The sequence below is a fragment of the Mesocricetus auratus genome, unplaced genomic scaffold (assembly GCF_017639785.1).
Source record: "Mesocricetus auratus isolate SY011 unplaced genomic scaffold, BCM_Maur_2.0 Super-Scaffold_100025, whole genome shotgun sequence".
In the NCBI taxonomy this organism is placed as follows: domain Eukaryota; kingdom Metazoa; phylum Chordata; class Mammalia; order Rodentia; family Cricetidae; genus Mesocricetus; species Mesocricetus auratus.
The window spans coordinates 24,256,278-24,271,887 of record NW_024429206.1 but is presented as its reverse complement, the minus strand read 5'-3'; the positions used below and the strand labels follow the sequence as shown (position 1 = coordinate 24,271,887).

Below are 15,610 nucleotides of genomic sequence, written 5' to 3'. Positions count from 1 at the left end.
GCAGCTCCCTTAGGGTAAATGCATCAGGAAGCGGGCGGAGCCCATTTGGGACCTCACCAGCTTGGGCCTATGGGCACACGGATTTTTGGACCAGTTTCTTTTTGTCAAGACAGGGTTTTTCTATGTAGCCTTGGCTGTCCTGGCACTCAGTAGACTAAACTGGCCTGAAACCCAGAAATCTTTTCCTCCCAAGTGCTGGGATTAAAGGTGTGTGGCACCACGCCTGGCTAGCTGAACATTTCTGGTGTGTGAGCTGAATTCACTGAAATTAGGTGGGCGTGTCCTGAGTTGGATTTGTCTGGACACTTCTCCCCATCCTTTGACTAGCAGACATCAATGCTTGGTCTGACGAAACAGCAGCAAAACCAGAACCTCTCCCAGGCCAGTTCCCTCTCTCTCCATTTCTCTGGCTACACAACTCTGCAGACATGCCATTTCCATGGTTACTGAAGACGACGCCCGCACTGTCCATCCTCTCCCTCCATGGAAGTGCATGTCAGCCCCCACAGGGTCCCAAGTCACATTCTAGGGTGAAGAAGGATTCTGGAGCCGATGTCATGGAGTGTTGCTGTAACCCCAGATCTTTGTAGGCTGAGGAAGGAGGATCTGGATTTCTAGGTCAGCCTGGTCTGCACAATGAGATTCTGTCTCAAAGGAGGAGGAAGAGGAGGAAAGAAGAAGGAGGAGGAGGAGGGGGAAGAGGAAGGAGGAGGAGGAGGGAAAGGAAGGAGGAGGAGGAGGAGGGGGAAGAGGAAGGAGGAGGAGGAAGGAAGAGGAAGGAGGAGGAGGAGGAGGGAGAGGAAGGAGGAGGAGGAGGGAGAGGAAGGAGGAGGAGGAGGGAAGAGGAAGGAGGAGGAGGAAAGAGAAGGAGATGGTGGCCTTCAACCCTCAGCTTAGCAGCCTGTCGAATCCTGTGTCAATTACTCTCATCTTCTACCTTACTCCTGACAGGTGAAGCTCTGGCACAGAGACCAGCTCAGGGATTCTAGAATATGGGACAACGTCTCTAGACAATTGCCCTTTAACTTGGAAGCTTACTAGGCCACAGGCCACAAGCAGGTAAAACGGGGAGATACTTGTATGTGTGTATGTGTGTATACCCCTCAACACACAAACACACACACACACACACACACACACACACACACACGCCTTTCACAGTGGGTTTATTGAAAACTGCATTATGTGAATGAACGACACAGGTCAGTCAGGAACAAGCGGCACCAAACACTGGAAATACTTTCGTTACAGGTTTTACTAACACCAAATATCATCTGAACAGCTGTGATATGCAAATTAGGATTCCAAGTCAAAGAAGAGGGGCTTTTTTTTTTTGGTTTTTCGAGACAGGGTTTCTCTGTATTGTTTTGGAGGCTATCAGTCCTGCCCAGCCTCGAACTCACAGAGATCCACCTGCCTCTGCCTCCCGAGTGCTGGGATTAAAGGCGTGCGCCACCACCACCCGGCGAAGAGGGGCTTTTATCGTGTTAATCGAGACGTGTTAAGAGTCTGTTCTCATCTCACAACATATTAGGCCTGGAACACTCTAGGTCTCCACACAAAGGGGGTCCAGGGGGCGGCCAGATCTCCAGTCCTTCATTTTCTCTTCCGGCACCTTCTCCGGGTCTTGACACTGATACGCAGCCCAGGCTGACCGTGCTCTATCTGGGATCCTCCCGCCTCAGCGTCCCAGGCCTGGGATTTCGGGCTCCAGCCTTCTCCCCCTCACGTTGCTGCCTGTGCTAAGCCCTGCCGCGCCTCCTTCTTGCTCAGCTTCATGATGGAGAAGAGCTGCTCGCAGATGTGGGTGCTGCTGAACAGGGACAGCATCTTGGCACAGTGGCTCCTGTACCTGGGGTAGCTGCTCCAGAGGTGCCTGTAGAAGTCCGGGATGCCCACCTTGTCGTATTTCGTCCTGAGCGCTGTGTTGCACTGCAGGTCGATCACCTCCATCTGGAGCTCATCGGGCACGCTGTCAATCTTGGTGGAGAACGGGGAGCTGAACAGGGCGAGCTCGTTCTCCCAGGCCTTGAAATCCGACAACCGCTTCTGGAACTCCGTCTTCAATTCCACGATCTTGGGAATATAATTGAGCCCGTCGCTATCACTCTGGGAAACCGATTTCAGTGTGGGGAAGTGGGCCAGGTTGTTCCTGGCCAGGTGGGTCTCCCAGAGACACAGTTTTGCTAGGAAGGCCCGGATGAAGTCGTACATCTGTGTCACCATCTGAGAATGGCCTTGGAGGGAGGCGTCCAGCGTGTTGAGATGCGTTGTCATGTCCACCAGGAAGGCCAAGTCCAGGATCCAGTCCTGGGAGCTGAGCTGGGGCACAGGTTTGCCCCGGGAAGACATGAACAAGTCTATTTCCTCCAGGGATTCGAAGAACCTCCTGAGGACCAGCCCCCTGCCCAGCCACTTGAGGGACGTGTGGTACAGCAGGCTGCCGTACTGACTGTCCAGCTCGTAGAGCAGTGCCGTGAAGTCACCGTGGTTCATGCCACGGGAGCAGATCCAGTTCACCGAGTCCACCACCACGTCCATGACGTGGCCCATCCTTAACTTCTGGGCGCACAGCCACTCAGGGTGAATGATGCAGCACACGGACTTGAGGTCCGCTCCCTTGCAGCATGAGGCCGCCCTGGCTCTGAGCTGCGTCACCAGCCCACTGTTGGCATCCACCATAGCCGGGGTGCCAGTAGAGGCCACGCTCACCAGCTTGGACCAGTCCACACCGAACTTCTTGAGGCTCTTTTCCACGCACAGGAGCATCTCATTCCCGGATCTGGAGCCTGTCATGGGCACGGTGTCTAAAAGTTCCTCGGCCACGTCAAAGTTATCATCGACTCCTCGGATGAAGATGGCCAGCTGGGTGGTGTCGTTGATATCTGTAATCTCATCAATGGCGATGGAGTATGCCACAAATGACCGGATCTTCTGTCGTAAAGTCTTCAGTAAGTTCCCAGCCAGGTCTTCCACGGGCTGTGCCACGGTGTTCGCGGGGGGACTTGCACTGGGCAACGCTTGCTCGGGGCACGCGATGTCTGGGGCCCCCACCAGATACTTCTGTAGCCCCCTTTTCAGCTCTTGAAGTTTCTCGTCCCGCGCCTGCCCCGAGTACTGGTCATAGTGCCGGCTGTGGTTGGTCTGGTAGTGGCGGCGCAGATTGTATTCCTTGGACACTGACACACTCTGCTTGCAGATCAAACATGTGGGAATGTTCTGCACCTCCAAGAAGAAATATGCTCGCTCCCACTTTTCTTGAAACACTCGGCCCTCCTGGTCTATCTTCCGCTTTCCCACTTTATGGAGACATGGAATTACGATTTTACAACTCTCTACTCCTTACCCCATTTTCTGTTATTTTTGAGAGAAGGTCTCCTGATACCTCCTCAGCTGGCCTCAAACTCACTAGGCAGCCAAGGACTACGCAGTAGAGCTTGAATTTTGATCCTATCGCTTACACTTTCTAAATTGAGATTGCTGGAATGTGCCACCATGCCCAGCCTCTCTCTCTGAGTCTCTCTACATAGCCCTGGCTGTCCTGGGATCATTCTGTAGACCAGGCCTGACTCAAACTCACAGAGACTTGCTTGTCTCTGCCTCCAGAGTGCTGGGGATAAAGGCCTGGGCCACAATACCTGGCTCTCTCTGTGGCTTTTTTGAGACAGCCTTACTCTGTACCTCAGGCTCGTCTCGAACTTCTGGTGAGACTCTTGCCTCAGTTTCCTGAGTGCTGGCATCACAGGTGCGTGCCACCATGCCTAACTTCCAAGAGAGATTTGAAATATTAAAACAGGGACTGGGGCCGGGGAGATGACGCAGTAGTTAAGATCACTGGGTGTTCTTCCAGAGACCCAGGTTCAGTCCCCAGCACCCACATGACAGCTCACAACTGACTGTAACTCCAGTTCTAGGGGACCCAACACCCTCATAGAGACACACATGTAGGCAAAAACACCAATGCACATGAAATAAAAAATAAATAAATAAAATCAAGTAAGGACCAAGCGGACTCCATATATGACTTAACCTGCTGTAGATCTCAAGAGATCCAGGGTATGACTGGGCAGTGGTGGCCAGTTTGGTCTACAGAGCGACTTCCAGGACAGGCTCCAAAGCTACACAGAGAAACCCTGCCTCGAAAAAACAAAAACAAAACAAAAAGGACCCAGGGGAGACTCAGACCCCCACTAACTCCTGTCAGTTGTGTGGTTAAGTGTGCATGTGTTGGTGGGGTTTGAGTTTGTTTATTTTGGCTTTTTGAGACATGGTTTCACTCTGTAGACCAGGCTAGCCTAGAACTCATACAATTAATTCCCCAGATCAGCCTCCTAGTGCTGGCATTGTAGATGTAGGCCAGCACACCTAGCTCCGTGTGTTTATGTTTGGAGTCACTATAAAGGTAAGTGGAACAGTTCCTGATAACACAAATATGACAACTTATCTTAAGAAAATGTAGGAGGATAGACAAGTGGTGGCTGAACATGCCTTTAATCCCCGCACTTGGGAGGCAGAGGCAGGTGGATCTCAGTGAGTTCGAGGCCAGCCTGGTCTACGGTCTGCAGGGTGAGTTTCAGGACAGCCAGGGATAAACAGAGACACTCTGTCATGAAAAACAAAACAAAACAAAACAAAACAAAACAAAAAAACAAAAAAGGAAGGAAGGAAGGAAGGAAGGAAGGAAGGAAGGAAGGAAGGAAGAAGGAAGGAAGAAGGAAGGAAATGTGCTGTGGGCTGGGCGTGTGACAGTGCTTGCTTACTGTGCACGCAGTCCTGGCTTTGATGGCTGACACCAGGTATGGTGTCACGAGTCTGTAATCTAGCACTTGGGAGGTGGAGGCAGGACTGCTGTGAGTTTGAAGCCAGCCTTGACTACATAGTGAGTTCTAGGCCAGTTTGGGACCACAGGAGTGAGACTGTGTCAAAACACCAAACAGTCGGGTGTGGTGGTGCACACCTTTAATCCCAGCACTCAGGAAGTAGACGCAGGTGGATCTTTGGGGAGTTTCCAGTCCAGCCAGAGCTATACACTCAGTGTCTCAGACAACAGCAGACTCCAACCACACAAAAAGAAACCAAAATGCAATGGGAGCCACGGCTGTCGATGTAGATCAAAGGCAGAGTGCTTGCCTGCTACGTTTGAGACCGTGGGTGTCGTCTCCAGCCTCGCGACGAAACAGCACAAGCACCCTTGAAAGGCCATGTGCTCCAGGCTGCGGACATGGAACTCTGTCCCAAGTGCCCACCAACAAGCCCCGCGTCCCGCAATGTCCTTACTTGGTAGAGTACTCACCGTTACTAAGTTCAAGTCCGGGAAGTGGTCTGTGGGGAGACACAGGAGAGAGGGGGAGCTTGTTTTCGTCTGCCCAGCTAGCTGTGTCTCCACACTTTTGGTGGTATCAACACAATGCTGCTAGGCAAAGGCGGGGGTGAGGCTGAGGGGCGTTACCCACAATGCTCAGCAAGATGCTCGCTGTCAAACTGAGACCTGACTGAGTTCAACCTAGGGGCCCAGCTGGGGGAAAGAAAGACATGACTTCCACAAATTGTCCTCACACGCGTGTCATGACAAGCCCCTCACCAATAATTGTAATAAGAAAGTAACAAAAGGGACTGGACTCAAGAAGCGGCTGCCAAAGCAGAAGAGAGGGAGATGCCTCAGGACATCTTGGCTCCTCCCCACCCAGCTTGCTTCCTGGCGGAGTGCCTGAGCTGCCCACTGGGCAGCTGCCCATCTCCAGCGTCCTTCTCGTGAGGGATTTTCTCACCTAATCACAGTGAACTTGATGAAATCTGCAGCGTCCAGGATCCTCTTCATGGAGCTGATCTCCAGGTACCCGGGGGCTTTGAACACCACCCCTGGGGGCATGCCGTCGATCACCACACAGCCTGGGTTGAAGGTTATCTTCCTGTAGGGGACCTTCACAGGGAAGTCCACTCCTATGGCCTCCCCTGTGATGAGAGGTGGGGTGAAAACCGGATGATTCTGTGGCTTACTTTTCCAAAACTCTGCTGTTTTTTTTAAAAATATTTATAGGCCAGAAGAGGGCACCAGATCTCATTATAGATGGTTGTGAGCCACCATGTGGTAGCTGGGAATTGAACTCAGGATCTCTGGAAAACCAGCTAGTGTTCTTAACCACTGAGCCATCTCTCCAGCCCCCACACCTGCTTTTCGTTTTTTGTTTTTGGAGTCAGGGTCTGTGGTAGCCCGGGCTGGACTTCATGGCAATCCTTCTGCCTCAGCCTCCTAAGTACTTGGATTACATGCCAGGCTGTCCGAGCTTTGTCTTTAATGTCAAGCTTTGAGCTGGACCTGGCAGCACACACATATAATCCCTGCTACTTGGGTAGTTAAGGAGTAAGATCACTCTAAGTGTCAGAAGTCAGTGGGGGTGACATAAGTCACATGCTGTCTCCAAACCCAACAATGGCTGAGCCGGGCCTACTGACACAGGTCTAGAGTCCCAGCTACTCAGGAGGCTAAAGCAGGAGGACCAACAGTTCAAGACTGCTTACTCTATGGAGACTTCTAGAATACCTGTAAATGGCACAGGTCTGTACTTCTGGTACTTTTCAAGGCTGTTGCAAGCATGTCTTGATTGGATTCAAGACCAGTCTAGGCTGTAGAGCCATATCCTGTCTCAAAAATAAACAAGTAAAAAGAGAAAGTATTTTGGCTAGAGACTAGAACAGGCCTAGAGCGCTTTCAATGTTCAGGACTTCAGAAAGGGGTGGAGGGGGTAAAGTTCATAAATTTGGAGGACGTAGAGCTGGAAAGATGACTCAGCAGCTAAGAGCACTTGATGCTCCTCCAAAGGCCTGAGTCTGATTCCCAGCACCCATGTCAGGCACTTGAAACTGCCTGTAACTGCAGCTCCAAGGGGTCTGACGCCCTCCTCTGGCCTCCAAAGACACTGCACTCACATGTACACACCAATCCCCCAACACACACACATAATTTAACAAATACATTCTGGATGTATGACAAGACAGAAGCTTACCGAATTTCCTGCTGAAGAGGTAGTTCACTTGTTCTCGAAGCTGTTTAATTTTCTCAATGCCTGACAGCCTCTCCTTCTCATTATCTAAAAAAAAATTTGGAGAAGCAAAGCAGGCTCATTCAGACATTGTTTTTTTTCTCCAAGACAGATATTAGCAGAAATGCCTGTTGGTATTTTACCTGCTGTGGTGGTTTGAATAGGTATGGGCCCCAGAGAGTTATCTGAATGCTTGGCCCACAGGGAGTGGCAACATTAGGAGGTGTGGCCTTGTTGTAGGTGTGGCCTTGTCAGAGGAAGTGTGTCATTGTGGGGGCGGGCTCTGAGGTCTCACGTTCTTAAGCTAGGCCTAGTGTGGTACACAGAACTCTTAGCAACTTCTCCAGCACCGCAGTGGCCTGCATGCTGCCATGGTGATAATGGACTAAACCTCTGAAAGTGCAAGCCAGCCCCAATTAAGTGTCTTCCTTTGTATTTTTTAATGATTTGTTTATTTTTATTTTATGTGCATTGGTGCTTTGCTTACATGCAAGTCTGTGTGAGGGCATAAGGCACACCAGAACTGGAGTTACAGGCAGCTGTGAGCAGCCATCTGGGTGCTGAGAATTGAACCCAGGTCCTCTGGAAGAGCAACCAGTGCCCTTAACCACTGAGCCATCTCTCCAGCACCACAGCAACTCTTATAAAGGAAGACATGGGGCTGGAGAGATGGCTCAGCAGTTAAGAGCACTGGCTGTTCTTCCAGACATCCTGGGTTCAATTCTTAGCACCTACATTATGGCTCACAACCATCTGTAATGAGATCTGGTGTCCTCTTCTGTCTTGCACAATACATGCAGACAGAACACTGTATAATAAATAAATAAATAAATCTTTAAAAAAAGTTGCTGTGGTCATGGTGTCTCTTTAGAGCAAGAGAAACCCTAAGACACCCATCTTATCATTTGTTCACCTTAGCAAAACAGCTAAGGATTTGAGAAATCACAAGATGGAAGCCATTACAGATGATAATTTTCTAAATGGCAGCCCTATAAAAACATGTCCAGTATTACCGTTAAAAATGATTTGTATTTACGTGTGTGTCACATGCACGCAAGAGCCCTTAGATGGGGCTACGGGGTCCCCTGGAGCAGATGTGGGATGGGAACCCAGGTCCTCCTCGAGAGCAGCAATCCCTCTTAGCCACGAGTCGTGCCCAGGCCCCGCCCGTGCCACTCTCAGGAGCATCTTCAGCGCTGCACGGGACCACTGCCCTCAGTGCTGTAGCACAAACCTCACCACGCAACATGACACGAAAAGAAGAAGAAATGATGCTGGTACAAGAAGGGACTATCTCCAATACTTCAAAATTGTGTTTCTTCCGGATAGGCTTTCTCTCTGTGACCTGCACTGTCCTGGAACTCGCTCTGTAGACCAGGCTGGCCTTGAATTAGAGATCCGCCTGCCTCTGCCTTCTGAGTGCTGGGATTAAAGCCATGCCCCTCGAAGCCTGGCTCTTATTTTTATAACATTTAAAGATTTAAACAAACAAGCAAATAAAGTGTTTTTGTTTTTCTTTAAGTCAATAAATAAGTTGGGCATGGTGGCACCTGCCTTTAATCCTAGCACTTGGGAGGCAGATGGATTCTCTGTGAGTTTGGGGGCCAGCCTAGTCTACACAGTGAGTTTCAGAATAGCCAGGGCCACACAATGCAATGAAACCCTGTCTCAAAATACAAAACAAGGCCGGGCATTGGTGGCGCACGCCTTTAATCCCAGCACTCGGGAGGCAGAGGCAGGCGGATCTCTGTGAGTTCGAGGCCAGCCTGGTCTACAAAATGAGTTCCAGGACAGCCTCCAAAGCTACAGAGAAACCCTGTCTGGAAAAACAAAAAAAAAACAAAAAACAAAAAACAAAAACAAAAACAAACAAACCAGCCCAATAAATAAACAAAAATACTCAAGACTTGTGATTTTGACTATTTTTTGGGGGGTCATGTGGAGAACAGAGGGCCTCTGCTACCACATAGGTCAGGCTTGGTGGGAAGTGCTTTTCCCTGCTGGGCAATCTCATCAGCCCTAATTTTACTTTTGAGTAACTAAACAATTGTGTGGCTCAAAACTAAAGAAGTATAACAAAACTATGTATTAAAACAGTCCTAGGAATAGAGCTGGAGAGATGGCTCAGGGGTTGTTAAATGTGCTGACTGCTCTTGCAGAGAACCCAGGGTTAGTTTCCAGCATCCACATGGTGGCTCATAACCTCCTGTGACTCCAGTTCCAGGGGACCTGACATCTCTATCTAACCTCCCTGGGCTCTTACATACATGTGCTGCACACACACATACTTAGGCCTGTACACTACACACAAAATAAAGAAATATAACGCACACACACACACACACACACACACACATACACACACACACACTTTAGAACCAGAAAGATGGCTCAGGGAGGACACTTGCCACTTAACCTGATAACTTGAGTTCAATCCCCAGGGCCTGCATGGTGGAAGAAGAAAACCAGATTCTACAAGTTGCCCTCTGACCTCCACACCTGCACCAAAATACTCTATCAAACACACACAAATTAAATGTAACTAGATTCCCCCATACACACACACACACACACACACACACACACACACACACACACACAGGATCAGTTTCCTACTTTTCAATAACCATATAATGAGACTGTTTACGAGTTTCCAGACAGAGCTTATATACACAAGGAGAAAAGATGTTTTAAGTGACCAGAAGCAAATATATGACTTCCCTTAAGCCAATTCTGACTCCCTGGGAGCATGAAGCTTACTATAAGAACAGATTTTCCAGGTAGAACCTGGGTTTGGCTAGGAGAAGCTATACAGATTTGGTGAGTGACACCTGCATGGTATTAGACTCTCACAAATTCTCACTCCAGTGAGCCAGGAGGAACGCACCGCCGTGGGACTAACACTAAGACAAAATGAAGACTGTAACAGGAGGCTGGAGAGTGGTTAAGAGCATTTGCTGGGTTCACTCCCAGCACCCATACAAGGCAGCTCACAGCTGCCTGCAATTCCCACTTGAAGGGATCCAATGCCCTCTACTGGCCTCCACAGGTACCACGCTCACACGGCTGACACATAAACACACACGTAACGCATAATTAAAGGAAAGCAATCTTTACAAAAAGAAAAATATTTAATCCCAGCACTCAAGGGGCAGAGGCAGGTGGATCTCTGTGAGTTTGAGGCCAGCCTGGTCTACAAAGCGAGGTCCAGGACAGTCAGGGCTGTTACACAGAGAAATCAAGTCTCAAGAACCAAAAAAAGAAAGAAAAACATGATACAAATGATGACAGCAAATGAGTGTCCTACCTGGAACTTGTATGATTCTAAGATCTTCAACGCCTGCGGCGGAGTTTACACTGTTGGGCAGATTTGTGTTTCCTTAAGAGAGGAGAGTTAGGATGAACAGAGAATCAGGTCTCTAAAAAACACCCTTGTTATTTGATGGGAGTGCAGACGGGATGTTCTGCACCCTGGGGAGAAGAGTGAGCAGCAGTGTTTATCGGGCATTTTGTTGCAGCATTGGGACAGTAACTAGCAAGCCAGGTGGATGAGACGATTGGCACTGAACTTTGCAGCTTAACAGGGTTACCAGGCGGAGAGGGACTTCACCTACTCCGACCCATGCTCCCTCCACTCCACCTGTATTCGTTTACTTATTTTACAAATCAAAAGGAGCAACTTTAAGGAGCAGAGAAGCATTACATGTGTTGAAATATACAGAAAGAGACACTCGGCATCATTTAACTTGGCTCTTGAATCGCCTTCCTTGGCAACCCAACATTTGTGGGTAATAACTTCCTGTCTTCTCACAGCTGCCTTGGAGGGGCATTTGCTTTCATTGCGTGCGCTGTTCTTTTGGCTCGGAGAACATATTTTCTTTGCTTTTAGAGGTAGCCCATGAAGCCTGCTCTCCAAGGCCCACTGCTTAAGGCTTCCCTTGTCTGAGAGAACCCTGCTCCTTTCCTGTGGTTCAGCCCAGCAATCAGAGCTGGTTTGGAAACAGCACTGGAAAAGCCATATGTACAAGGTTCTCCAGCATCAAATCCCTGCACAGGGCTTCTGAGTGTCAGAATAGCCCACCTCTGTTTAGTGCAGCACATGATGACAGCTGCCATCATTAAGTCTTTTATTCTTGTTGTAAGGTAAACTATCAGGACCAAGGGCTCCAAGGGCTCTTGCTCGTTTTTCACAAATGGAGGATGAGGACACCACACAGGACCCCACAAACCAAACCAAACTATAGTTACCATTAGTTCTAACTATAGTTAAAGAGAGAATGATTAATCATTCATATTTGGGGGACAGAGATGGCTCAGGGGGTAAAGGTACTTTTTCTGCACAGTTGGTGACCTGAGCGTGGTCCCCAGAACCCACATAAAGGTGGAAGGAATGAAGTGACTCCACAGAGCTGCCCTCTGACCTCCAAGTGCATGGTGGCATGGGCATCTGTCTCAGTTAATTGTCTATTGCTGTGATAAGACACTGTTGCCAAGGCAACTTAAAGAAGAAGGAGTTTATTGGGTCTGTGGTTTCAGAGGGTTAGAGTCCACGACCATCATGGCAGGGAGGCATGGTAATAGAGCAGCAGCTAACAGTTCATATCTTGACCCACAGGCACAAGGCAGAGAGAACTGACACATCTCCACCACCAAGGCCACACCCCTTAATCCTTCCTAAACGGTTCCACCGACAGGAGACCAAGCATTGAAACATATGGGCCTCTCACTTGTTTAACAACACAGCACCCAACACACTCATGAATGTGAACACACACACACACACACACACACACACACACACACACACTCTGGCTTCAGTCGGCATCCTACAATGATCACTTCAGAAGTGAAAGCCAGACAATCACACGCGCTTCTGGTGACTCACCTTCCGTTTTCACGTCAGCCTCGGGGTCCTCATTGGTCTCTGAAGAGACCAGTGGAGTGGACTCTTGAAAAGAAAAGGTCTAAAATGACATTCATTATTACGTAATCTCAGGTTCCAAGAGTTTACTGTCACCATCCCACCCTTCACCCGAATCTATCCTGGGGTTCTGCTTTGTTTTGAAGCAAGGACTCACTTTATAGCTCAGGGTGGCCTCATTTTAGAATTTCTTTCTTTTTTTGGGGGGGGGTTTCAAAACAGAGTTTCTCTGTGGCTTTGGAGGCTGCCCTGGAACTAGCTCTTGTGCTCTTGTAGACCAGGCTGGTCTCGGAATCACAGAGATCCGCCTGCTTCTGCCTCCCGAGTGCTGGGATTAAAGGTGTGCGCCACCACCACCCAGTCATTTTAGAATCTTTAAAAAGATTTATTTTATTTCATGTATATGAATGTTTGTTCGCATGCTTATATGTGCATATGTGTGTGCAATTCATGTAGAGGTCAGAAGATGTCAGATCTCCTAGAACTGGAGTTACAGCTGTAAACAGCTACTGAGTGCTGGGAACTGAACTCAGGTCCTCTGGGAGAGTAGCAAGTGCTTGTAACTGCTGAGCTGTCTCTCCAGCCCCTAGCCTTAAAATTTTATGTCTGTTTTGTACATACTAAACATACAGTGAATTTTAATTTTGTCAGAGATAGTCACCAGGCATTGAAGGGTAATTTCAGGACGGGGACATGGCTCAGTTAGCACAGAACTTGCCTAGAATGTACCACGCCCTGCGTTCCATCCCTAGCAGTGCCTAAGGATTGGGGACTGGAGAGACAGCTCAGAGTTAAGAGCACAGGCTGCTCCTCCAGGTCCTGACTTCAATTCCTAGCAACCACATGGTGGCTCACAACCATCTCAATGAGATCTGGCGCCCTCTTCTGGATATATCCGTAGTTACATGAGGTCCACATCAGACCTGGTTTCCACAAAAGTAAACATCATGATCTCATATGGAATTCTATAAAGAATGAGGGGAGACAGAGACTATTACCAAACAACATAAAACTCTTCACATCCATGGACACAGTATTATCAAACAATGCAGAGCCGCTCATCCATGGACACTGAGTCCTCTGCTTTGAGCAATAGGATTTCATGTGGTCACAGTGCTTCTTAATTTTGTAAGGGATTACTTTGGGGTATGGAGGGGCTGCTGGAGAGATGGCTTGGTTGTTGTTTTTTTTTTTAATTTTTGGTTGTTTTTGAGTTTTACTTTTTTGGGACAGGGTTTCTCTGTGTAGCCCTGGCTGTCCTGGAACTCACTTTGTAGACCAGGCTGACCTTGAACTCATGTAGATTCACTTCACTTAAAGCCAATCACCAACTCCCACCCACTACCTAGATGACTCAGTAGTTAAGAGCAGCTTACAGAAATCCAACTTCAGTTCCTAGCATCCACTTTGGGTGTCTCACAACTACCAGGAACTCCCACTGCAGGGGATCTGACACCCTCTTCTAGATTCCGAGTATACCTGAACTCAGGTGCACAGACATGCACACACAACTAAAAATAAAATGAGCCAGGCAGTAGTGGTGTATGCTTTTAATCCCAGCACTCAGGAGGCAGAGGCAGGTGGATCTCTGTGAGTTAGAGGCCAGCCTGGTCTACAGAGTGAGTTCCAGGACAGGGTCCAAAACAATACAAAGAAACCCTGACTCAAAAAAACTAAACCAAACAAACACCCAGAATTACTAAGATTTAGAAAAAGAAGATGTAGGATGTGGTGGTCCATGTATCCAATCCAAACTTTAGGAAGTTGAGGCAGAAGAATTTCAAGTTTGAGGCCAGCCTCAGCTATATGTACAAAGTCTGTCTTCTGAAAAAAGAGGACTGGGTATGATGGTTCAGTCCTTTAACTCCAGCACTCGGGAGGCAGAGGCAGGCACATCTGTGAGTTTGAGGCCAGCCTGGTACAGAGTGAGTTCCTGGCTAGCCAGGGCTACAGAGTAAGACCCTGTTTCAAAAAACCAAACCAAAACCAAAAAGAGGGCCGGGTGTGGTGGCATATGCTTTTAATCCCAGCAAGAAGGAGGCAGAGGCAGAGGCAGGCAGATCTTTGAGCTTGAGGCTAGCCTGGTCTACAGATGGAGTTCCAGAACAGCCAGAGCTACACAGAGAAACCCTGTCTCAGGGAATAAAAAAAAAAGGAAAGAAAGGTCACTGTCCTCCCCCATACTCGTAGGGACAGGACTGGTGCAAGTTTGAGGTTGGTGCACTCCCACCTGGCAACCAACAGAGACCAGGAGCAGTGGTCAGGCCATAGGCTGGTGTGAGGTCCCACTTACAGATCGGGAAACGGAAGCCCGCAGCCCTTAAGGCTGCTTCCTGGGACAGGCACGCCAGGAAGCCACTTCCTTTATTTCCCACATGTTTAAGGGAGGAGACGCGCCGTTTTCTAACCTTCAGACGGTGATTCCATTTCTGTGTCTTCACTGCTGGTGGAAGAATGCTGGCTTCCTGAAAGGAGAAAAGCATCCCACAGCTCAGTGAGAAACTCACCCGGAAGTCGCTGGGGCCACGGGGACGCTCAGCAGGTAAAGGTGCTTGCAGCCAAGCTTGACCGAGTTTGAGTCCTAGGACCCGTGTTACGGAAGCGGGAAACCGGCCCTGAAAATCGCCCTCTGATCTCCTCACCAGCCCCACGGCACTTTACTTCTTTCCCTAACAATAAATGACTAGAAATGTACAACAACATTTAGAACAAATCCAGGAGGGCACTGAGTGCAAGGAAAATGCGTCAGAACCTGGGGGTGCTCAGGAGGCAGAGCGCTTGCCTAGTGTGCAGGCAGCCCCTGGGTCACCCTCAGCACCACATAGCACTGGGAGTGGTGCCCACCTGCAATCCCAGCACTCAGGAGGTGGAGGCAGGAGGATCAGGACTTCAAGGGTCCAGCCTGGGCTACATTAGACCTTGTCTCAAAGAAACAAACAAAACAAAAAATACAATAAAAAAGAGAAGTTACAGAAGCAGAGTGACCCCAAAACACATCACTACAAAGTCCTTTCTTTTCTATTTAAAAAAAAAACTGTTTTACAGCCAGGCGTTGGTAGCGCACGCCTTTAGTCCCAGCACTCGGGAGGCAGAGGCAGGAGGATCTCTGTGAGTTCGAGGACAGCTTGGTCTACAGAGCGAGTTCCAAGGCAGCCGGGGCTACACAGAGAATCCCTGTCTTGGCAAGCCAGAAAAAGAAAAGTTTTTACGTTAATTTATCTGTTGCGTATATCCAAGCATGTGGAGGTCAGAGGTCAACTTGTAGGAGCTGGTTCTCGCCTTAGAGCATGGCGCTAGCAGGTTTGGCGGCACTTGGTCCTCTATCTTCCCTCTTGCTGTTACTTTGAAACTACCTTCACTTGGAAACAGGGTCGGACCGTCTTAGGCGGGAATAGGGCGCACGCGCACACAGGAGCGTCTCACGCCTCGGGTGTTCCCGTGAGGAGGGCGCATTCAGCCGCCCACAGCAGTGCTCGCTTCAGGCACAGGGATCGGTTTCACAAGGAAGCCAGTGGATCCCGTCAAAGCAAATCCTATCCCTGCGGCTGCAGCAATCTTCGGGGATTACTTATTTATCTCTTTTCCGTCTATGGGGTTTCGTCTGCATGTACATCTGCACTCCAGAAGAGGGCACCAGATCCCACAGGAC

At 49.1% G+C, this 15,610-nt stretch overlaps 1 protein-coding gene across 5 annotated transcripts in view; it reads right to left on the bottom strand.

The window, feature by feature from the left end:
* Positions 1 to 1,237: 1,237 nt before the first annotated feature.
* LOC101842542 (general transcription factor II-I repeat domain-containing protein 2) overlaps positions 1,238 to 15,610 on the bottom strand; it is a 33,986-nt gene continuing 19,613 nt past the window's right edge. For 4 of the 5 annotated variants that reach the window (XM_040731376.1, XM_040731378.1, XM_040731377.1 and 1 more), the window contains exons 10-16: positions 14,370 to 14,426; positions 11,926 to 11,988; positions 10,348 to 10,419; positions 7,005 to 7,088; positions 5,769 to 5,952; positions 5,294 to 5,322; positions 1,238 to 3,299 (exon numbers count right to left, since the gene is read on the bottom strand). In XM_040731376.1, coding sequence (XP_040587310.1) covers positions 1,726 to 3,299; positions 5,294 to 5,322; positions 5,769 to 5,952; positions 7,005 to 7,088; positions 10,348 to 10,419; positions 11,926 to 11,988; positions 14,370 to 14,426 — 2,063 coding nt within the window. In that variant the 3' untranslated portion in view covers positions 1,238 to 1,725. The remainder of the gene's footprint in view (positions 3,300 to 5,293; positions 5,323 to 5,768; positions 5,953 to 7,004; positions 7,089 to 10,347; positions 10,420 to 11,925; positions 11,989 to 14,369; positions 14,427 to 15,610) is intronic. The other variant, XM_040731380.1, reaches the window with a different exon arrangement.